Source organism: Lissotriton helveticus, chromosome 6 (assembly GCF_964261635.1).
Source record: "Lissotriton helveticus chromosome 6, aLisHel1.1, whole genome shotgun sequence".
NCBI lineage: Eukaryota > Metazoa > Chordata > Amphibia > Caudata > Salamandridae > Lissotriton > Lissotriton helveticus.
The window spans coordinates 1,102,481,601-1,102,505,280 of record NC_136067.1 but is presented as its reverse complement, the minus strand read 5'-3'; the positions used below and the strand labels follow the sequence as shown (position 1 = coordinate 1,102,505,280).

The window sequence follows — 23,680 nt, the reverse complement described above, 5'->3', positions numbered from 1 at the left end:
CTTGAGCCCCAACCGAACCAAACACACAGCGGAAGTACAAGCGCGCCAGGCAGTCCCAGGGGAGAAGAAGCAGCGCCAGAAAGATGCGCCAAAATGTGTGCGCAAGCGTCCTCACTCACGACCCCCATACTATTCCTACCCAACCCAGGCGAACCCTTGATGGAGTGGGAGGATTGGAGAGAATACTTTATGAACTACTTAGAAGCCCAGGAGGATGAGAGCGGAGACGTCTTTCCCAGCAAGAGGAGGAAGAGAATATTACTACACAACTTAGGCCCAGAAGGGATTAGGGTCTTCCAGAACCTAGTCCCTACCCCAAGACAAGCTGCGGACGACGACGTGTTTCGGCACGCGTCAGAAGACCTAAATAACCACTACAGACCGGCAGTATGCATGTCCATAGACAGATACAATTTCCAACAGAGGAAACAAGCGACAGGTGAATCTATAGACGACTATGTAGCAGCATGATGAGTTTATAAAGGACCAAATAGTCATGCACACGACATACACAGCCATCCAAGACAAACTATGGGTGAACGGAGACGCTACCCTGAAGGAAGTCATAGCCATGGTAAAAAAAGCGGAACTTTCCAAAAGATGCGCAGACGCAGCGAAGAGAGAATAAATAAAGTTGACGAGGCGGAACCACCGGAGAGAAGCAAGGCAATGGCAACGGAAGGGAAGGCGCAAAACAAATGGAATACAAGGCCCACACAACAAGAAAGACCGAACAAGGAGAGCACAAATACATGCTACAGATGCGTAAGCCCGTCCCACGCGGCGTACGACAAACGATGCCCTGCATTCCGAGCTAAATGCATGTTTTGCGGGATCGTAGGGCATTATGAAAAAGTGTGTCGCCGCAAGATAAAGAGACCAACGGTGAAATACGTAACGCAAGACCCGGGAGATGAAGCAGAAGGAGGACAGGACGAAGAGGACAATGTGCTGTGCATCGAAGAACAGGTGCTAGGCATTGACTGCAGACGCTCCAAGAAACCACAATGTGACATGGTAATAGGAGGGGTACCGATCAAAATGGTAGCGGATTCGGGCTCCCCGTACACCATTGTACAACAGTCAGTGTGGAACGGAAGCTTCAAACCTAGTCTGGGATCGCACCTGGTACCCCTAGATATACGGCCTGTTGCGTTCACAGAGGAACCCATTCCAATAGTGGGATTTGGAGTCCTGAAGTTCGAGTTCAAAGATCGCAGCGCGGAGTGCAAACTATGTGTGGCAGAAAAGGGTCCGTCTGTTCTAGGATGGATGGATCAAGGCGACTTAGGCATACAATTGAACCCAGGAGGAGACAGCAGGTATTGATGACCAGCACAGAGCATCAACCGAACTTCAAGAGGATGAAAATCGAGTTCCCCACAGTGTTCGGAGGAACAGTGGGCAAATTAACGAAATTCACGCATAAAATAGACCTCAAGGAGAATGCCACGGCAGTTTCCCACAAAATAAGAAATATACCCATAGCGGTTAGGGACGCAGTACAACAAGAATTGCAGAGGCTGGAAGACAACGGGATCATTGAACCGATCGACTGCTCAGAGTGGCTGGCCCCATTGGTGGTGGCGATGAAACCCAATGGTAAGGTTCGTCTATGTGTGGACTTACGTGAACTGAACAAGTGCATTGTCGTGGAGAAATTTCCGTTACCCCGGATAGAAGAAATGCTGGCAAAAACAAAGGGGATACGATGGTTTTCCACCATTGATCTCACGTCGGCCTATCACCAGATAGCCCTAAACCACACGAGCCGGAAACTGACATCCTTCATAACACCCTTCGGATGCTATCAGTTCCGCCAAATGCCCTTCGGCTCAGCGTCAGCAGCGGCAGTGTTTAAAAAACGTATGCACAAACTGTTTAGAGACATAGAGAGAGTACAGTACTTCCAAGATGATATCTTCGTGATGGGCAAGGAGCAAACGGATCACGACAAAAAGCTGGCAAAGGTGCTGCAAGTCTTGGAAGGAAATGGCCTGACGGCCGAATGGGAAAAGTGTTGGTTCGGAATGACGTCAGTTACCTACCTAGGTCACGAGATACGAGAACAGGGAATTACACCCAAACAAGCTAACGTAAAAGCGATATGCGAAGCTCCAGCTCCGCAGAATAAAGAGGATGTGAGGCCGTTCTTGGGGATGGCCGAATACTACAGTGAGTTTGTGCAACATTTTGCCACCAAGACGCACCACCTGAGGCAGCTCATACGTGACAAAACAACGTTTATATGGACAGAAGAGGCACAAGGAGACTTCCAGAAAATCAAGGAAGACATCAGCAAAGCAGTACCTCTTCAAGGGTATGATCCGCAAGGGAAATCCATATTAACCACCGACGCAAGCGAAAAAGGACTAGGGGCAGTCCTGATGCAAGAAAGGAAGAACGGAGAAATGGCGACCATCAGTTTTGTGTCCAGGTCCCTTTCAACAACAGAACAAAAATTCAGTGCCATAGAAAAAGAGATGCTAGCTGTGGTGTGGGCAATAGGGAAATTCTGCCAATTCCTATGGGGCAAAAGGTTCCAGCTCAAGACTGACCATAAGCCTTTGGTCAAATTACTCACGTCCTGTGGTCACGCTGGTGCTACACCCCACATTGCCAAGATGACTCTGAAGCTGTTAGACTACAGATATGATGTGGAGTACATCCCAGGAGCAAGGAATAAGGTAGCTGATTACCTCAGCCGAGCCTCAGCCATGGAAGAAGCACCGACCAGCGCAGGCTAAGACGAAGTGCAAGTGGCTTTCGCAGAAGACCCGGAGAAGGTGATAAGTGGTCAAGAATGGGAACAAGCCTATGGAAATGATCCGGACATCAAAGAGGTCAAAGACTTCCTACTACAGGGATGGCCCGAAAAGAAACATCTCAGTACAGCACTAAGGAAATTCTTTGAGGTGCGCGAGGAGTTGTCCATTGGAGATCAGGGGACATTCTTGTTTAGAGGGGATAAAGTGGTCCCTCCAACGTTGTTGATACCTCACCTGCTAGCGGTATTACATGAAGGTCACCTAGGTATTGTAAAAACGAAGATGAGAACCAAGCAGATGTACTTGTGGCCGGGAATGGACCTCCAGATTGAAAGGCATGTAAGGGAATGTGACCAGTGCCAGAGAACGGACAAGTCTCAAACCCTACTAAGACCATCACTGGGGAAATTCGACAACCCGGCGAACCCTTGGGAGGAAGTATCCATAGATATTTTGGGGCCAATACTGGATGCACAGGGAACCCTGAAGTATGTGTGTGTTCTCATCGACCGGTATTCAAAGTGGCCTGAAGTAGACATACAGGAGGAGATGGACACAGAGACAGTCCTCAGATTTCTGACAGCCACTTTTCTCAGAGAAGGCATACCTCGCTCCATCCTGAGTGAAAATGGGCCCCAATTCACCTCGGAAAAATGGTACAAATACATGGAGCGGAACGGAATCAAGACAAAACACACGTCCATTTACCACCCTGCCGGCAATGGTCTAGCCAAAATATTTAACCGTGTCATAATGGGTTCCATGCAAGCCGCCATTGCAATGGGCAAGGATTGGGAGAAGGAAGTACGGAGCATGCTGTCGGCCTACCGTATCACACCCACTGGCACTGGGTGTAGTCCCTTCCAAATTCTAAGAGGACGTGAACCATTCACTAAGGACAATCTGGCGTGGAAAGAAAAGACCGTCACGAGCAAGTGGTCCCCAGCAGTAGTTCAGCACAACTTGGAGAAAGTACAAAGAATATACACAGAGCATTACAATAAGAGACGCAATGTGAAAGAGACTGCGCTAGAGAGAGGAGAGTGGGTCAGAGACAAACTCGCCCAGTTGAGAAGGAAAGGGGACAGCAAATACAGCCAGCCCTTACAGGTAAAGGAGGTATACGACAGAGCGGCATTGCTTAACGACGGAAATGTCTGGTCCCAGGACCGCATGTCCAAGTGCAACAAGATATTGCAGTGGACCAATGAAGTAAGAACACGGACACTACAAGGTCATGACTCATCTGCAGACAGAGAGTTGTCGAGCGGAGGAGATGAAGACTCCAGAGCAGAAGGAAGAGGAGCCGAGTTCGAAGATGGAGACAATCCTATGGCAGGGGAACATCAGGAAAAAGCTGGCGAGACTGTGGAGAGAGAGAGAGTCCTAAGGGAACTGGAAGGGGACTGGCGAGCCAGGCAGAGAGCAACTTTGGGAGTTGCGTTTCCACTCCGGTAAGACATACGCGGGCAGAGAGAATCATAGTGAGGCCCGCCAAATACAGAGACTATGAACTGGGTGAAGGGAAACAACTAGGACCCTAGAGGGAGAGATTTTTATGTGTTGTCATTGTTATATAAAGAAGGGAGATATGTAGCGTCGCGCTCTAGTCGTTGCGTTCCACGAGATAATGTAGAGCGCGGCGGACATTTTGTAGAGGCATTTTGAGAGCCGATTGCCGAGCGTCTTGGACGTGTTCCCGGCGCTCTCTTGAGATAAATAAAAGTATTTGCTTAACACCTCCCAGCCTGGCACATGTCATTTCGAGGTATTCCTCATCATTACAGTACAGAGGTTACATTTCAAGAAAAGACCCTTTAGTGCCTGCTTCTTTCTAGGATGTGCAGTGCACCCAAGATGTGGACAAGCCAGATAATTTATGGAAAGAGCACATGATCCAAAAAAACCAAGGGGCAGATTTATGTTGGTCATGCGCCACGTTTGCGTCACGCAACTGCGGCGTAAACGTGGCGCATCCCTACGACCCATTTACAACGTGACGCATCTAGGCAGATGCGTCACGTTGTAAAGCCCTGCGCCACATGTGGGCGTTCCGGCGCAGGGTGGGCGTTCCGGGGCAGGTGCGCCTCGCAAAAGTGGCTGAGTGAAATCTATAAGATTTCACTCAGTCACTTTCAGGCCAATGCTGCGTCAAAACCCTGCGCCTGCTTGAAGCAGGCGTAAGGCTTGACGCAGCATTGGACAGATAGAGCACCCCCGAGCCTTGCTGGAGCTGCGTCGCGCTTGCGACGCAACTCCAGCAATGCGCCACCTTTACGGCACAGATGCGTCACGCATCTGTGCCGTTTTTGCCCCATGGTGCGCCGCATTGTAAATGCGGCGCACCATGGGTGGCGGAGCTGCGGCGCAAAATAACTGGCGCATCCCTGGGGATGCGCCAGTTATCATAAATCTGCCCCCAAGCATTTGCAATGTGATAGGTCTTGCATTTGCGAGAGTTTAAGCTATTAGTGTTGTAAATGACAATGCCTTTTATTTATGTTTTAAAAACCCAAACATAAATAAAAGGCATTGTCATTAACAATGGCAGTAGCTTAAATTCGTGTCCTATAGCTTTGCAAATTCTTGTTTTGATGTGTCACTGTGAGGTCGGACATGCGTCGTCCCGAACTTTAAATAAAACATGCTGTTGTCGCTCCTGTAATTAATTGTACTATTCGAACTCCTGAGACCCAGATGTGCCTATGTGTGTCGCAGTCATACACGTGAAAAGGCAAATAAAGGACACAATAATCTAGTACTTACGGCTTTCAAGATTTGTTAAAAATAATTAAAAGGCTGGGAAATGCGCGAGTTCTACTAAGTGACGCAATGATGACAACGCCTGAATTAGTTTTGATTCAATTACAAGGTTTCCGTTGTGACTAAAGTAAACGGCACCATTCCAAGATGGCGGTGAGCTCCGGGCTGTCTTTTACGCTGTGAGCTGCCACTTTGTATGCAAACAGCCGTTTGAGTAGAACCGTGTTCGGTGACCTTGGAGTTGAAGCTGCCCGGGCGCTCGGCGCGACAGTAGGCGGGCTCCTAGACAGAAGGGACCGCCATGGGTGATGTTTCGGAGCGCAGCCTGTATCTTGCCATAACTCTCGCCTTTGCCTCAGGGGTGCTGGTGGGGTGGCAAGCTAACCGCCAGCGTAGAAGGTTCTTGGACTGGAAACGAAAGCGACTGCATGACAAACTCATCGAGACCCAGAAGAAGCTCGACCTTTCCTAAACATTGCTCGAACAGGCGAGTCTCCCCAAAGTAAATAAACCCTTAGTGAGCATCATGTGTGTCCGGGACAGAGGAGTGCGGTGTTTTGAAAGTGGCTCGTGTTCTAATGCTTCCGGGCAGGTTTTGGTAACTCTTTGCGCCCATTAGTCACAGGTTTGGTCTGTGGTATATGACAAGGGTTTTAGAAAAAGTGAAACTCCCCGGTGGGAAAGATTGTAGTCAATTAAGCCATTGGAACTGGTGTAAAGTGAATAGGTGCCGTATATCGTCAGACTTGATGTAGAAATGCAGTTCAAATCCATGCTGCTCCTAAAGACTACCGACACCTATGGTTTCCAATGCCCCCATTAACTGCCGCTAGTTTAACCCATAACATTCCACCTTGTACTCCAAGCTTCCATCCCTTGTAACACAGACTGCAACGACTCAGCCTGACCATTGCTGGCCAACCCTAACTCATTTTCTCACTTAATAGGGACGATACCGGTTTCCTTCTTGCTAGTGTCGAAAGATAAACATCACCTTGTACCCAATTTCTCTCTCACACCACAGTAATTTCCCATTACCCGAACCCAGCACACACATATTACTAAGTTTACGTGCTTTTAACACTGTCTACTTTGCATGTCACTTAATAATTGAAAAATGTTTCATGCTTAAATATGTAAATGCATTGCATAGGGACCACTGTAGGGGCCTGTGTTTGGCCTCATGGTCACAGGTTAAAATCCTGGCGGCTACACTCAGCATTTCTATGGTCGATTAAATGAGTACCGTTGGGTACCAATAAACATCTGTTATTCAGCTCCAAGTCGCTTACGGGGAAAGTGCGCTTTACAAATACACATTATGTTATTGTAATCACATTTATATTGCACATACTGCCCCAGAGGCGTACGGATAGTACACTACTTCAGAGGCCAAGAATAATGGATAAGCCAATCAATATTTTTGAGTATTTAGATTAGATTAATTTTGTACTCTCTTCTGAACATCTACGTGTTGCCACAAGAATGGTACACAGACAGGTACACAAAACTATAACCCTGCCCGGCTACAACTGAATCTTGACTGCAGATAGGCACAGGAAGTCTACTGGAAGCCTCTAGTGGAGCCGGGAATATCGCCTGGCCAAAGAGATAAGAACCTACATGGACGGAGAAGAAAATGACAATTACTAACTTATGTTGCCACAATGAATTGTATATTCCTTAGGAAATGCTGGAACATTCCTGTTAATGTACATCATAGAACCTAGAAGGTAACATAACAGACTATATTGGTCTACTTATTCTGTACTATCACTGCGCTGCTACTCCTGTGGTTAGTCCAGAGAGTGTTGGATGAAATAGTGTAACTGCCCTTAACTAACATAGGATATTGCCTACTACTTGACTATCCTTGTCACCTTTCGCATGACCAACCGGCAGTGTTCCCAATGTCCACAGGAAGCTTCCAGAGAGACTCTTGTGTGCAGGCTGTCGATTTCTGGTTGTGGTGTTGATTCTTTAGTCCTAAACCATTCACAATCAACCTTAATCAAAACTCACATGAAACTGAAAATCACCATTGGTGTGGTTACATGTTTTTCTTGACCTTCTGGAGCAGAATTGAAGATCTATTGGTGCATTCCCTGTTTCCCTTTCTTCACATTTGACCTCCACTTCTGCATGGGATGAACCAACCATCAGCAGAGTACCCAATATTTGATCAGGGCAGAATGCCTGCTGCTGTACTTGCCTATAGTCCTGATGTGGATGCTACCCACATACGGCAAAGAGCGTTAACCAGTTTGGTATACTGTGCTACTACATTATGATTTTCCTTTAACCTCAAAATCTAGCACCTCATCTAAATCATATCTCCCTTTGACAAATAGTTCTTCTTAGTCCCTTACTTAATCTCATACTGATCCCTTTGCAGTACGCTTCCTCCTACAGGCGCTCAATTCTGCTGTCTCTCCACATGCCTGTTGAACCTTTTGCTAACACAAAAACTCCTAACACCACTTTCCCTATTCCCAAAAGTACTCACTCCTGTAACATAATTTGGCAATAATCTGCATACCGAGATGCTTTCCTGCACTTGCTTCTTCCAATTAGTTCAACTCATTGAATACATCAATATTGACTCTTCTACAAAAAAGGTAACTTTTTCTAGCTATGCACACCTTTGTGGATTGTTTAAAACAGCCTACGTTTAATTCACTTTAGAAAGACTCAGAGACTGCTGCATTTCAGGGGATACCGATTGCAAACCATTACTGATTACAACATCTTCAGAAATTCATCATGTCATACCAACGGCAAAACATAACTGGTTACCATCTCTGGAAACCCTTCACAATGGAGTAACTTTCAAAAAAAGTCTTTTAGACACCACTTTCTCCACACAAACCACCTTCTCAGTTCTGAGAATCAACTGTCACATTTGCCTGTTTATCTCTCAGGCAAAGCTTTGAAAGAACACACAATGTCCAAGACCAACATCTGCTATTGTTTGTCTGTCCAGCCTAGCAAAACCATTGGCGCTACACATGTTATCCAACCTCTGTCATTGATGATCTTTATGTGGTCGATTTCCCTAATGACTACAGTGTGCTCTGCATTATCAGTCAATTTTCCTTCCGTCTTTCGGTGGTTTCTCCAGGTCAGCTTTCACAAATATCACTAAGTCTGTCTCTGCAAATGTCCTTATGTTCTCATCAATTTTCTTGATATTTTTTTTTAAACGTAGTTTATTGTTTTTTTTCCACAAGGCATACATCAAACATTATAGTACTTCTTCTATCTCAGTCCCCATTTGTCATATCGTAAATACCTTGCTGCTTACCATCTATGTTCCACTGCAATCTAAATTCCAAATAAAAAAATATTCTCCCTTTATCCCCTCATAGCCCTCCCTCCCCCTTCCCCACCTCCCCAAACTCCGTTTCTCATCAATTTTCTTGATGATCACTTTTTTTGTCCATGACAGATCATTTGATCTTACATAATTTTAATCTTTTCTTATGTAAACCCACTATACTCTTCTACTGATTCATATCTTCTGGGTGTCAGTAATGTTTGCCACTGCATCCTTATCCATGCTTCTCTCAATCATGCCCATTCAGTCTTTCTTCAAAAGACTGCTGTGACAATCATTTAGCAGTCACATTGATCATCTCCTTTTAAGCCCGTCTTTTTTTTTTTTTCTTTCTTTTTTTTGTCCTCATATATGCCACCAGAATATATGTGCTCTAGGTGGGTCCCACTGTTGCCTCTTACATTGTTGTTTTACTTCGAGTCCGCCCTGGAAACAGTGTCATAGCAGACAGGGATCCCCAGAGGTAGGCTGCTTTCCTTATCCTACTCCTCCAGGCCTATTTTAGGCGCCCTAGGCCTGAAAGAGGACGGGACCGACACAACCTCTGGCATAATCACAGGACCGCTCACCTATTTATCCAGACCATCAATTTAGACCAAACATTCTCAGTATTGGCACTAGTGCCAGCCAAATCCATTTTACATACTTCCATTATGTATTTCAAGCATGCTGCAAATCTCGGAGGAGACACCGACTTCCACTCCATACAAATTTGTCTCCTTGCAATAGCTATTATGTAAAAAATAAACTGGATATCCAAACTATTAATATTGTAGTCTTTCAGCAGACCAAAAAAGATAAGTTGGCGAGAGCAAATAGGGGTTATTGAAAGTACTTCGCCCACAAAATCCAAAACCGCTTTCCAATATTCTTGAATAAGTGGGCATTCTAAAAAAATATGGATATCATCAGCAGCATTATAGTTACAGCGAGGACAGTAATAATTATTTCGTGTAATCTTATGCAGCTTGGCCGGTGTCCAGTAAGCTATAAGCCGTAAACAAGTGGTTGCGTCTTAAATTGGCTGGTTTAATTAACCTCTGAGAAAGAGAAAAGGAATCTAGCCAACCTTTGCTAACCACTTCAGGGGGCTCAGATATACAATTTCCCCATAACTTTATTATCTCGGAATGCAATTTACTCTCCACTTCCTTAATCATCAAATTGTACCAAAATGAAAGCTCTTTAACCCATTTCCCCACTCTACCAATTGCATCGAGAATTTCTGTATCATTCTCCCTTTGCATATTCTGACTGGACCACCAGGTGGATAGTTGGTAATATTTAAACCTTGTCACCTGTCCATCTGTGAGTTGTACTAAGGTATTCCAACTTACAAGGCCCAAATCTGCCCAGAGATCCCCCCCCATTTATTTAACCCAGCTGTTTTCAAGGTTGTGACAATTGGTCCTGGAGACATTGAGGAGTGCCAGGGGAGTCCCATATCGGGGAGTGTGTATGGTAATAGGGAATAGCGAATATTTTCCTAATGAACCCCCAATTTTTTAGTGCAGTCTGTAAGATTTTTAGTCGAATTTTTAAAAAAAAATTCTGGTCTCCAAACTTAAATAAAAAATAATCGTGGCCATAAGGTAAATCAATTAATAGAGCTTGAAATAGGCGCCCCTGTGATGATGCATCTAGCTCATTTGCAAGAAGCCTGAAATTTTTGAAGTGAAATGCATGACAGTAAGACAAAAGATCAGGGAGGGCGAGCCCTCCCATTTTTAGACCCCTCCTCAGTTTCTTCCATGCAATTCTTGTTGACTTACAGGCCCATATAAAAGATCCAATTTTACCCTGTAAAGTATTAATGTCTTTCAGTGAAAATGATAAGGGTATGCTGTTAAATAAAAAAGTCAATTTTGGGAGGATTGTCATCTTGATAAGGTTAACCCGGCCGTATATATTTAATGGCAAATTCCCCCATCTTATTAATGTTTTATTAATATCCTTAACCACCTTTTGCCAGCTAAGTGATGTGATATCTTTTATTGATTGGGTTAAATGAATTCCCAAGTACCTCATGCTTTGTTTTGCGCCCAGTATGTGTGTGTTGTTATTCCATCCCATAATCTCCGTTTTCTCCTTATTTATCTGGTAGCCAGACAGTCTCCCAAATTCTTCCGATAACAGAAATAGCCTTGGAATAGCCGCCGAATGATCCGAGGTGTATAGGAGAAGATCATCTGCGTACAAGGCCACCTTCAGTGGCATATTTCCAAGCTGAAATGGTTGAATAACATTATCCTCTCTAATCCCACAAACAAAAGGCTCCATATAAACGACAAACAAAAGGGGAGACAGAGGGCAACCCTGCCTGGTACCTCGAGATATGTCGAACCACTCCGATAAAATTCCATTGACCAAGACCCTTGCCCTCGGATTATGATATAAAGATTTAACTGCCTCTATAAACGTTTGAGGGAACCCAAAAGCCGCCATCGTCGCCCATAGGTACTTCCAATTTACCTGATCAAAGGCCTTGGCCGCATCTATGGCAACCAGGGCCAGGGGGAGATTTTTAACGTTAGCGTAGTCTATGGCCCCTATTGCTTGAAATGTTAGTTCGTTCAACTGTCTCCCTGGAATAAAGCCTCTCTGGTCCGGGTGAATTATAAATTTTATGACCTTCGATAGTCTAGTAGCTAGAATACCGGAATAGATCTTCATATCCGTATTCAACAATGAGATAGGTCTATAGGACTCAATTCTTTTTAAGTCTTTATTTGGTTTTGGTATGAGCGTTATTATGGCTTCTCCCCAAGAAAAAGGCGTGGAATAACCATGAATCAGTAAAAGGTTGAAGAGTTCACGTAATGGCGCAATTAGTTGCTCTTTGTTGTCCGAGTATATCTCCACTGGCAGCCCATCTGACCCTGCAGCTTTCCCTTTTTTCATTTTCTTTAATTGACCTAAGATTTCCCCTTCTGTTATCTCGCTTTCCAGATATAGTTTATCGGTGTCAGACATTTGCGGCAAGTGTTTTGTTGCCAACCAGGATTCTAAGTCTTCCCCCTTAGGATCTTTGTCTTCTGTATAAAGACTCCTCATAAATGACCTTGCTTCTTCTCTTATCTCTAAATCTGTTTCGATCCGATCTCCTGTCTGTCTATGTAGTAAGGCTTTAATATTATTTCTAGTTCTCTCTTCTCTAGCTTTCCAGGCGAGGAGAGCTCCGCACTTTTCTCCATACTCAAAGTTTTTTAATCGACTAGACTCCCATTTTTCTTTAAGAATTCTCTCATCAGACACTTTTAACTGGAGCTGTAGGTCAAAAAGTTCTTTCTCTAACAAATGGACTCTGCTGGAGTTCTTTAAAACGGCATTTTGTAGTTCAAGATCTTTTCTTGTTATTGCTGCCAGGTCTTCCCTTCTTTTTATTTTTATGCTCTTTCTCTTATGATGCATTAAAGAGCTCAAAACACCTCTCAGGTAGGCCTTGTATGTTTCCCATACTACCTGGGGGGAGGAGGATCCCAAGTTTGTTATAAAAAATTCTAGTGTTTTATCTCTAACCTCTACTTTTATCTGATTGTCTAGTAAAAGTGATCTCTCCAATGTCCACCTTGGTTTTAATGGGGTTATATTTAGTTCAATTGCCAGTTCCAAAACAGCATGATCTGATAATCCTGTAGGCGTAAAGGAAAGGTAATTGATATCAATGAGCAGGTGTTGATCAACTAAAAAATGATCTATTCTAGAGTAGTTCTTATATTTTTTACTATAAAAAGTAAAACCGGGTTGAGAACTATACTTTTTCCTCCAGACGTCTACCAGAGTAAAATCTTTCATAATAGCATCTAAGGTGGCGAGTGACTTTGTGGGGGCCTGGTATTTAGCCCTAGAGGTTCTGTCTAATTTTTGATCAAAAACCAGGTTGAAATCACCTCCTAGAATTAAAGGACCAGTTGTCGTGAATAATGCAAGTTCGAGTTTAGACAGCGGAGCTGGGTTGTCCTCATTTGGGCCATAGTAGACTGCAATTGTATATGGGTAGGTTAAAATATATACTTCTGCGGTTAGCCATCTTCCCGATTGATCTGGCTGAAAACTTCTCAGGCTAATCCCTCTATTTGCTCGGATTATGATGGAAAATCCCCTTGTGGTGCCCGATTGCCTGGAACTTATTATATCTTGAACCCACCTAAACTTCTTAAAGAGAGAGTCACATATTGCTGCTTCCAAATGTGTTTCCTGTAGCATTATAATTTGAGCATCTGAATTTCTTAAAAATTCACAAATTCTACTCTGTTTTGTTTTTTCACCTATACCATTAATATTCCATGACAGGACCTTAAGCTTGTAAGAATTAGTCATAAGTCTAGTGAATGCTTATACCCACCCATCCCTTTGTGCATTAAACACTTACTTATATATGAGGACTTTTTTTTTCCCTTTTTCCTTCCTCCCCCCCTCCCATTGAACCCCTCCCCCCTGAGGAACCCCCCCTACATACCTGGCGATGACTTCGCCTTTCGGAGCAACCAAGGAGTACCCATGCCCAGTTTACTGTATTTTAGCGAGACAAAATAAGTCACTAATAAATCATCATGCCCCCCCCATTTTATCATACAGTCTGCATGTTCAACAATTTATTTTCTCAAATTCCCCTCCACCATTCCCTTTTTTTTTTTCGTTTTATTATTTTTTCTTCCTTGAAATAAACATCTTATCTGTCCAGTTCTATGGCTCCTGCTCGCTCTTCATTCTATCTAAGAGGCTGTCAACCTCCTCTGGCTGTGTAAAACTGTATGTCTTATTTTTCCACATGATCCTGAGCATAGCCGGGAATCTCATCTGGACATGTGCTCCCAGTAACCTTAGATCTGGCATCCTGGTACCCAATTCCCATTGTCTTTGTGCAGTTCTTGCGCCAATGTCAGACCTGATAAGGGAAGAGCTGGACTTATATCGTAAGTCTGTTTTCGCAAGGGATCTCCCTAAAATAAGTTCCTTGACATTATATGTCTGAAAATTTACCAGTATTTTCCTAGGTGTTTTCCTATCCATACGCCTCTTATAAGGATCTCTGTGCACCCTCTGAATCTCTGCCTCTAAATCTATGTCTAGGCGGTCTTTTAAAACACCATCTCTGAGGAGTTTACAAACAAATCCCTTTAAGTCCTCCAACTCTTCCCCTTCTGGAATTTTCAGGATCCTTAAATTATTCCTCCTGGCTTGGGTCTCCAACCGCTCAAGGTCCGTAGCCAATAATTTATTCTGGGCTTTAAGATGTTCTATGTCCTTTTGGTTCTCGTGTACAGTTTTATTCAGAGCAGCAGCCCCTATTTTAAGATTCCCTGTACGCAGAGTGACCTCTTCCAATTTAGATTCTAGCACATCGAATCTGTCCTTTATTGTTTTTTGATTGGCCTCCGATATTTCAAATTTCAACATCATATCACTTTTCAAGGATCTAAAAAGATCCCCTAGCCGGTCGCTCTCGCGCTCACTTGAGTCCACAGAACTCCTCCTCGCTTCTAAATTTATTCGAGCAGTATCTGAAACATTTTCATTGCTTATATCTACACTCCAGGTCTCCTCGCCTGGGTCCTTAGGACTGGTTGGAACAGGTTTGGCCATTGCAGCCTGACTCTTGGGCCTGGTGTCGGGGTTTTCCCCCACTTCATCTGCAGGAGGTGCTTTGTTTAAATTAGCAGGAACACCTACTCCCTCCTCAGCATTTTCCACATTTTCCACATTTTCCATATTTCCCAAGTTTTCTAGAGCTTCGTAACGATTTTTTGAAGGTATAATGCCAATGTCCCCCTCCAACTGCCCCGACGAGCGCTTAGCCTGATCTAGGACCTTGAAAAAAGATTTTAGAGATGGAGTGCTTTTCACTTTTTGGCCCTCATGGGGTTTTCCTTTAGGTTTTTTAACTAATGTAGCCCTTTTCTTTTTGCTTTTGCAAGGGGTTAGTGGCATAGGTCGCTCCCTTTCTTCAAACTCTAATGCCCCTTTCTCTTTTAGTTCCACCCTTGATCTCAGCTGATACCTATTTCTTTTTATCGGAAGAGTGTCTCCCTGCGTTGCATGTGTTGAGCTAATATTAGTTAACTTAGTGTTCTTAACCAAAGCAGCTTGCGTCACTTTTTTTCCTCCTGGCTCAGAGTACTTCAGTAGTACCGACTCTCGTTCTGGAACTTCAATATTCTTATGTGCTGTGGGACCGGGCGGCGTTTGATCCATGCAACCCCAACTCCCAGTACTAGGTCCGTGGGTCACTTCCACCTTACTCCCCCTCTCCTCACACTTAATCAGTAAAGAGTAAAGCCTCTTTCTCAGGGGGTCCGGTTTGGTTAACTGTTGTATTGCCAAACTTCCAAAATTAAGTTTGAAAAGGGCGGAGCGGAATCTGCTCCATAAGTCTCGTCGCCGTTCTTCCAGCGTGAATATTGATGAGTGCAGGACCACGAAGGTCTAGTGCTAATTCAGTAGACCGGCCAGCCTTAAGCGCCTGCTGCCTCAGTGGAAAAATACTGTAGAGCAATTATGGCTTCTGACTCAAAACAGTATAGTATAGTATACAGCTTCTGGAACTTACTTTTGCCCCCCCCGTATATTCCACCTTACCGCTGGTTGCTGAACATTAATCTCCGTTTAATTTTGCTGTTCGCCGCTTTGGGAGGCACAAATGGGGCTGCCTTACTGCATTGCTGCCTGGCTGACCAGTCCTTCCGCAGCCGCTGCTAGCAGCCTCTGCTAGGGGCGGGCAGCGCTCTCCGGTGGAGGCATTCACTCGCGCAGACTCGTTCACTCGCCGAGCACAGCCGAACAGCTGATTAGCAGGTCCTAGTGCCGCCTGCCGCTGCGCCTCGTTATCGGGCTGCAAATCTTCAATAGTCCTCGGGGTAAGGGAACACAAGAGGCCGGGTTTAGCTAGAAACCATTCGATAAACGTGGGGAGAGAAATGCCTCTACCACTCACCTAGACGAGGGGGGGCTTGAGCTCTCTCGCATCTCCTTAACGCACTGCATTCATTTTCGGGCATCGGGACGCCTTGGTGCTACCGCGACCGGCTCTCAGCCTGCCGCCATGTTCCTCGTGGGCGTGGTCTCGCCCCTTAAGCCCAAGTCTCAAAAGGGACGTACATCTAGTAGTTCTGTTCTTCTCACAAAGACATGGCCTGCTGTTTCCTTCTACCACCTTAATGTTTTTGTGGTTCTAAACAAGAACTACAAAGCAGGAGCTTGAAACAGAATCAAATGAATTATATTTTCTGAAGAAAACCCATATGAGATACTAGACTTCTAAAGACCAGGTTTAACAAGTGTGTTTCAGACTCACATCTGGAATCGAGGAAAAATAAAATTACGAAGAGTATGGAACTCAAAGTGAGCAGCGCACAGTACGGGACTTTTGAAGAGTTATGACGATGAATCTTAGAATTGGGGCCCTTAATTAGCACCTGCTGACTCATTACTTCAAAGGGAAATAATTTAGGGTGAAGATGAAAGGAATAGGTGCCTTCCTGGATGACTAAACTCATACAGAAAGAATACTGCTTTTGTAAGAATGTTTTTTCAAGGATCGTGAGGAAACCTCTATATCCTAGGAATGAGGCAGTAAAGGTAAACTAGCTTCAGTGTTTTTCTGTTTAAAGTTTTGGCTTTAGGGCGAAGCACAATATTCGCTACAAGCTCCACCGTAAACACTTCTCTAAGGGAAAGAGTGTAACCAAGATTTTCTGAACCCCAGCCTGAGCATGATGTGCACATCAAGTCTGTAGTGGTGTGGGACCCAAGACGCCTGGTGCTTCCCCCCCCAAGACAGGCGAGTAAGAATTTTGGGCTCCTCTTTGGAAACAGAAGGTGACTGAATTGGTGTGAAGGAAATTTGACATTTTTGGAACTCAGACTACATTCTACTTATATCGAGGCATGTTTTAACTTAGCCATACTGTCCAAGCCTTGGCACTTCAGTTATCCACAGGTAACACATAAACCAGTGGCTAGTGGCTCACACCACATATTTGCTTACGTCACACATTTGTGATGCCTTATTTGAAATCACTTGGTGTTGCTCTAGGTCCTTTGCCACACCTTTTTAAAAGCAGTATACATTGCCATCAGTAGAGGGTCACAGTAGCAGCTTATATCAAACAGCTTCCGGGTTGGTCCAGTGACAGTTTGTTCCTTTTTATAAATCAAATAATTTGTGTTGATCTGCGCCACACGTAAATCCAAGTGGGCATTTCACTCTCACAAGCTACAAAAAATAATTGCCTCTAGTGCATGGGACCAGGTATCTGGACTAGACACAAAAGGATACTGTGTTGGACTATCATTGCTAACTCAAAACTTATCAAACTAATGTTCTCCCAGAGTATAGTTAAACTGGGTACAGTAGGGCAAATGGGGAAGAACTGGGGCTCGGGTGACTTAGACACATGTTACCGGACGAAGATACAGTCTGCCGCAGAGACTTGAAGTCCGGTCACTGAATAAACTCTGCAAATAAACAAAAACAACATTAAAATATTCTGTAAAATATTGCAATAGTAGTCGAAGTAAATTTAGACTGTTAAAAAGAAATACAATACATTATCTCTGACGTTGGTATGAGAAGCATACAGACTGTCCTAGAGTTTGTTGCTATAGGGTGACCCACTCGGTTGGGGCCTAGCGGCCTTAAGTCCTTGGCAAGTCTATGTCCGTTCAGCGCCATCCTCAGTATCGCTTGCAGCCGCTCGTAGCAGGTAGGTGGTGAGAGGCTCCCAGATATCACGAGGCCGTGAGCGCGGTGGGAGCTCTGCATAGATGTATTTTTGCTCCTGACAGTAAGTGAAGTCTACTAGCCAGTCCTTAAATTTGGGAGCCCTCCCCCTTCCCCACCTACATGCAATTTTTCGCTTGACCAGTAGGAGGCCTATCGCCAGGAAGGGCTTAGTGCAGCCTTTGTACCGGGGAGGTAGCCCAGGAGTCCCAGCTCGAGCTGCCCTCCAACCATGTCCCCCAAGGCCGCCCCTACCTCCGTCCAGTAGTGTGCTATGGGCTTGTACTCCCATGCAATGTGCAAAAATCCCGCTCCCTCCTGGCCACAGCGGTCACATTTGTCGCTATCTCGCAATTGAAATTTGTGCATTTTCACAGGGGTATAGTACATTCTGTGGAAGAATTTAAAGTGAATGAACCTAAACCTGATGGTGGCAGTGATGCGCTCAGTTTGTTGGCAACAATAAGCCCAGGCCTCCGTGATTGGCTGGCCTACCTCCACTTCCCATCCCTGTTTTGCTTTTTGAGCGTTATGCGTCCCTACACCGACAGTGGCCTTATATATACAGGACACCGCATGTGATGCCCAAGCATGTATTGTTTGGTGCAATGGGAGCAGTGTCGGTGGTTTCTCCGGGAACGCCGGCGTGGCAGCCTTGACGTCCTGTCGCAGGCAGATGTAGAGGAAGCGGTCCATAGCGGTGGGGAGTGGCACCAAAGAACTCTGCTGCGCTTTTGAATTTCCCTAGTTGGTACATCCCTCTTCAGGTGTTAATACCTATTTTTTGGAGCATATGCTTACAGAGGCCTTCTTTCGTAACTGGCAGGTTGGGCTGGTCTCTGAGGGGAAGTAATGGGGAGTATAGCATGGGAGCTTAGGACCGCTTTGCTATAGCGCGCTACACGTTATTAGTACAGGCTACTGTGGACTATTTCCCCCCAGCTGTTGTGTTATCCACACCAATGAACTCTGTTAGGGGTATGGGTGCCATGAGTCCCTACTTTACCTTGAGCTGTGACATGAAGGGAGGGGGGTTCACCAAAACGCTGCGTAATGTGCCTGAGCGCTGAGATAGTAAAGTTCAGGATCGGGCGCCTCAAAACTGCCCTGGGCGAACGGCAGAGTGAGGGTGCTCCATTTGATCCGGGGCTACTTCCCACCCCATGCCAGGCGAATAAGCTGAATCTTCAGTCTAATGAAGAAGTGGTGGCCCGGGGAGAAGGGGATATTCGTGAACAGATATAAAAATTCGGACATTATGACCATTTACATTAAGGCCACCCGGCCAGCAAGGGAGAGCAGTAGTGCTATCCATCTGGTAATCAAGTCTTCCACCTTATTGAGGACCACAGCTTAGTTGCCTGCAAGAGTTCGCCTTTGTCTTTGGTTATGTTGATGCCTAGGTAATGGACCTCATCTGCGCACCACTGCAGCCGGTAGTTCATTGGGAAAGGGGAGGTACCCCTAGAGAGCGGTAGGACTTGAGATTTGCCCCAAGTTAATGGTGATTCCCGAAAAAGCCCCAAATTTTATTACTTCGCGAATCATCATGTTTAATCCATCTACCCGGTCATGCACGTACAGTGTGACGTCCGCGTATAGTGAAATTAAAACGGGCCGAGTCGGGTAGTCAAGCACGTACTGTTTGCGGTGCTGCCTCAACATGGCAGTCAACGGCTCCATTGCTATCGTGAACAGCAGGGGTGAGAGAGGACACCCCTGTTGCATACCCCTGCAAATACTAAAGTCAGGGAAGCGTTCCCCATTCAGTACAGTGAATCGCTAGGGAGATGATACAGCAGTTTAATCCACTGAAGGAACCCGGGTGGAAACCCCATATGCGATAAGACTGCAAATGGGTACCCCCATTCCAGGGAGTCGAATGCTTTGGTGGCGTCTAGGAAGACCGCCACCGCCTGGTCACCTTGGTCGATACCATGCATTACGGCGAAGAGGGTCTGCAAATTGTGGGAAGTTGTCCGGACCGTTATGAAACCTGCTTGGTCTGGCCTGATGAGGTTGTCCATCAACAGCGCAAGCCTATTACCCACCACTTTAGCCAATATCTTAACATCGCAATTAATTAGGGACAGAGGGCGATACGAGTCTGGGGGTTTCCCGGGTTTCAAGAGCGAGACCAGCAGTGCCTCCCGCATGGTGGGCAGGAGCATCCCGATTTGGGCCGATTCTTCATATAGCACTTTCAGAAAGGGGGCCAGCGTGTCTATGTAGGTTTTATAAAATTAGATTCAGAAGCCGTCAGAGCCTGCCGCCTTCCCATTCCTTATTTACATGATGGCCTCCCGAATTTCGTCCACCCCAAAATCAGCTGCTAAGCATTCTCGCTGCCTGTGACTGAGCCAGGCTAATTCTATCTGCTACAAATATTGCGGAGTCTCAGCTTGCCATGTCGCGCAGGACATGTATAGCGTTTGATAATGAGTGGTGAAGACCCCTATAATGGCCTGTGTATCTCAGTGTACCGTGCTCTCCCCATCTCGGACCGCCATCATATGATTCGCCGTCCTTGGTGGCCGAATAATCAGACTGAAGAGGTTCTTTGCACCAGACATCTGAGGGGTCAATCGAGGCAGAACCATAGGCAGTGCTGAAAACAGTTGTGAATTAGTAATAACTAGTACCCAGTATTTTACCTAACTAATAGTACCCTAAAGGATAATGTCTCTTTTTCCTGTAAACTCCAAATAATTAGGTAGAAAACAAAAAAGGAGCAGGGAGCATAAGCGGGTGATGGGGAACTCCAAATCAGTTGAATCAATCGGCATTTGAATAGCGCAGCACTGTCCCCACGAGTGGTATCTGGGTGCTGTGGGTGCGACGTCTCAGTCGAAGGGCCAGGTGTTGAGTTTCTTTCTGAAGTGCGCCAGCGAGGGTGCTGTTCGAAGAAGGAGGGGTAGTTTGTTCCAGGTCCTGGCAGCGATGTAGGAGAAGGAGCAACCGCCGCTACGGCTGCAGGGAATGCGGGTGTATGCCCACAGGCAAGTGAGGAAGAGCGCAGGTGTCTTGTGGTTAGATGGAATTTTAGTTAATGGTTGATGTAGGCCAGTCCTTGATTGTGCAGAGCTTTGTAGGCGTGCTTGTGGATCTTGACTGGCACCTCTTCTGGGTGAGGAGTCAGTGGAGGTTTCTGAGGTGGTGGTGGTGTGGGTCCATTTAAGAAGGTCGAGGATGAGTCTGGCTACAGCATTCTGCATGTTGTGAAGTCTTTTGAGGAGTTGGGTGGAGATGCCGGCATAGAGAGCGTTGCTGTAGTCGAGGCGGCTGGTGATTACACTACAAAGTCTTACAACAATCTAATGTTGCTGGGACTCACGCTGCCTCTCTGGTGCTCCTTAAAGTGCTCTGGAAGTCCTGCATCAATGTGAACTTGCAGCCGGTGCTTCAACATAGCGCCAGTCTGCCAACAGCACCATTGACGACATGCTGCACAGAGGATTTTCTTTAGTGATAAGTTTACTCTGAACTTTTCTGTGGTTTCAACTGGTGAATATTAAGGTCTAGTACCTTCCTCGAATATACTATGGCCTGTTAATTCTACACCAGCCTTAAACAACTTGGTTTTATCCTCATTCAAAATAGAACCATTTTTCTGAAGCATCACAGTTTGCTCCTGATGCAGAATCTACATATGCACTTAAATCCTGAGTGCCACACCTCAAGGCCTCCTTCATTGATGTTATAGTTGTCTTTTGTGATATTATCTTTAACATCGTTAGTGAATTCACAAGCCATTCTATGTGGAGTATGTTGCTCACCATAACTGGGTAACTTCAGTGGTAATTGTGTTTGTTACATTTTATTTTACAGTAAGCATAATATTCAATCAAAGTGAAGGTTTTTAGGGGACTGACAATTCTTTTTTTCGAAATAGTTTTTGGTTTTGAGTAAATAACCATACATTTCCTTTAACAAATTGTCTTCAGTGATATATGTGTGGGTTTTATTGCAGAACTGGCAATAGCAGCTGTAACTATGGTTAAGGTTGTTGTTATATATGAAAACATTTATTTAATTACAGTAATGATTTGTTTACCACGTCTATATTGATCTTACTAAATGCACCTATAATTGATTTTGAAACATTTTATGTAGTTTTGTAATGGATTTTCAATGGACGACTTTGCTTTCAGCTACGGCAAATTCTGCTGGAGTGATGCAGGTTAGTTAAACTTTCCTTGGCATGTCATTTTAGCAGCTTTGAATGAATAAGGTATTTATTGAGCGCACGATGGCCAAACGGCTTCCTGGCGCTGAGAGCTCTACCGGTCACAACAGAACGGGGCCGAGGAAGTTAGCCAGAGTATGCCTGGACAAACAAGAAGGTCTTAAGCGCTTTACGGAAGTGTGAAAAGATGGGGATTGAACGCAAAGAAAGAGGAAGGGAGTTCCAGAACCGGGGGGCAAGAACAGAAAATCTGGTACCACCAGTGCGGGATTTACGGAAACGAGGAACAGTGAGAAGGGCAGAGCCAGAGGAGCGGAGTGTGCGAACAGGGGTGTGAGTGGAAATCAGAGTGTTGATGAACGCCGGAGCAGAGCGGTCAACCGCACGGAAGACTAGACACCCTAATTTGAATAGGGATCTCTGCAAGACCGGTAGCCAGTGAAGTGATTTGAGGACGGGAGTAATGTGATGGGTTTTGGGAAAATGAAAAATAAGACGGGCAGCCTGATTTTGGATTGCTTGGAGACGGCGAGTTTCGTAGGCAGGGATGCCGACGAACAGGCCGTTCCCATAATCAAGACGGGAAATAATAAGGGCCGAAATGATAATTTTAAGGGAATCCAGAGAAAAAAAACAAGAAATTTTTCGGATCAAACGAAGAGAAAGAAAACAGGAGGATACAACAGAGCTAACCTGATCATGCATAGACCGGTCCTGGCTGACCTTAATGCCCAGCGTTTTAACAGAGGACACCGGAGTGGGGGAGGGACCGAGAATAGCGGGCCAAAAAGCAGAGGACCAGGGACTGGAGATTTGGAGAAATATAACAGAATATTGGCATAGGAATTGAAAAATCAAGTCCTTCCAGTTGAGAAGCTGTTTTTTCCTGTAGGCCACGGAGGACTGGTCCTGTCCCTGACAATCAGAGCTCCAGGATCAGTCCTATGACACGGAGAAGTGCACCAAGAGTGATCTCATAGCGAACTACTGCCCCTGACCTGGGTGCCAGCATATGATTAGTGAATTATACTGTGACCAGGCCCAGGACACAATGGCAGACTACCTCAAACTCCACAGTTGGGGCACAGTATTCCCCTTATGTATTTTAGGCCCCACCAAAATGGTGTCTGGCACACTGCAGAAAGATACAGCTAATACCCAAAAGGGTGCCAACATCTGCAGGTGAAAACAAATGTTCAGTGGGGCCGGACGATCCCATGCATAGAAACATTAAACAAAACAAGCATTTGACCTTATATGTATTTAGCTATGCAGCACATTAGCCTGGGTGCTGAAACATCTTCTTTTCTTTAAGATGGAGGGAAAGTAAGCACCAAACAGAATGACACGCCAGGTATGGCAACACATCGAGAGAAATATTGCCTTTTAGCGGAAAATGGTATAGTCCAGAGACCTGGTTTTAATATATAATCAGGGCCTTCATTGGTCATATCACTGAAAATACTAGATTTGAAAAAATATTGTATACCGGTGCTCATGCAAGACAATTTTTATGAAATAGAGGCAGTTGAACAAATATTGTATACCGGTGCTCATGCAAGACAATTTTTATGAAATAGAGGCAGTTGAACAATCAAAGAAATTCTGGTATTTTACTGAACTCTACTGGTCGTTTTCTATCAAGATGGTTAAAAAGAGGCAGTTGAACAAACAAAAGTCCCTACGCAGAAGCAGACTAGTCCTAGGTCTGATCTCCAGAGCCCACAAAGTACATACACATATAAGTATATACTAAAGTATACAAGCGGTCTTGAATGCTCAACCTAAAAAATGTACTGATTGACCTGATCTCAGAGCATGAAAAGGTAAACCAATCTGGCCTACGCCCCCCATATGAATTCTGGATTTATTTGTTTGTTTCAAGCTTTTATTTCAAAATAAAA

General features: G+C 45.1%; 1 protein-coding gene across 2 annotated transcripts in view; it reads left to right on the top strand.

The window, feature by feature from the left end:
• Nucleotides 1-5,653: 5,653 nt before the first annotated feature.
• MTLN (mitoregulin) overlaps nucleotides 5,654-23,680 on the top strand; it is a 39,321-nt gene continuing 21,294 nt past the window's right edge. Inside the window, exon 1 of one of the 2 annotated variants that reach the window (XM_078646941.1) lies at nucleotides 5,654-6,033. In XM_078646941.1, the coding sequence (XP_078503067.1) occupies nucleotides 5,833-6,003 (171 nt within the window). In that variant the 5' untranslated portion in view covers nucleotides 5,654-5,832 and the 3' untranslated portion in view covers nucleotides 6,004-6,033. The remainder of the gene's footprint in view (nucleotides 6,034-23,680) is intronic. The other variant, XM_078646940.1, reaches the window with a different exon arrangement.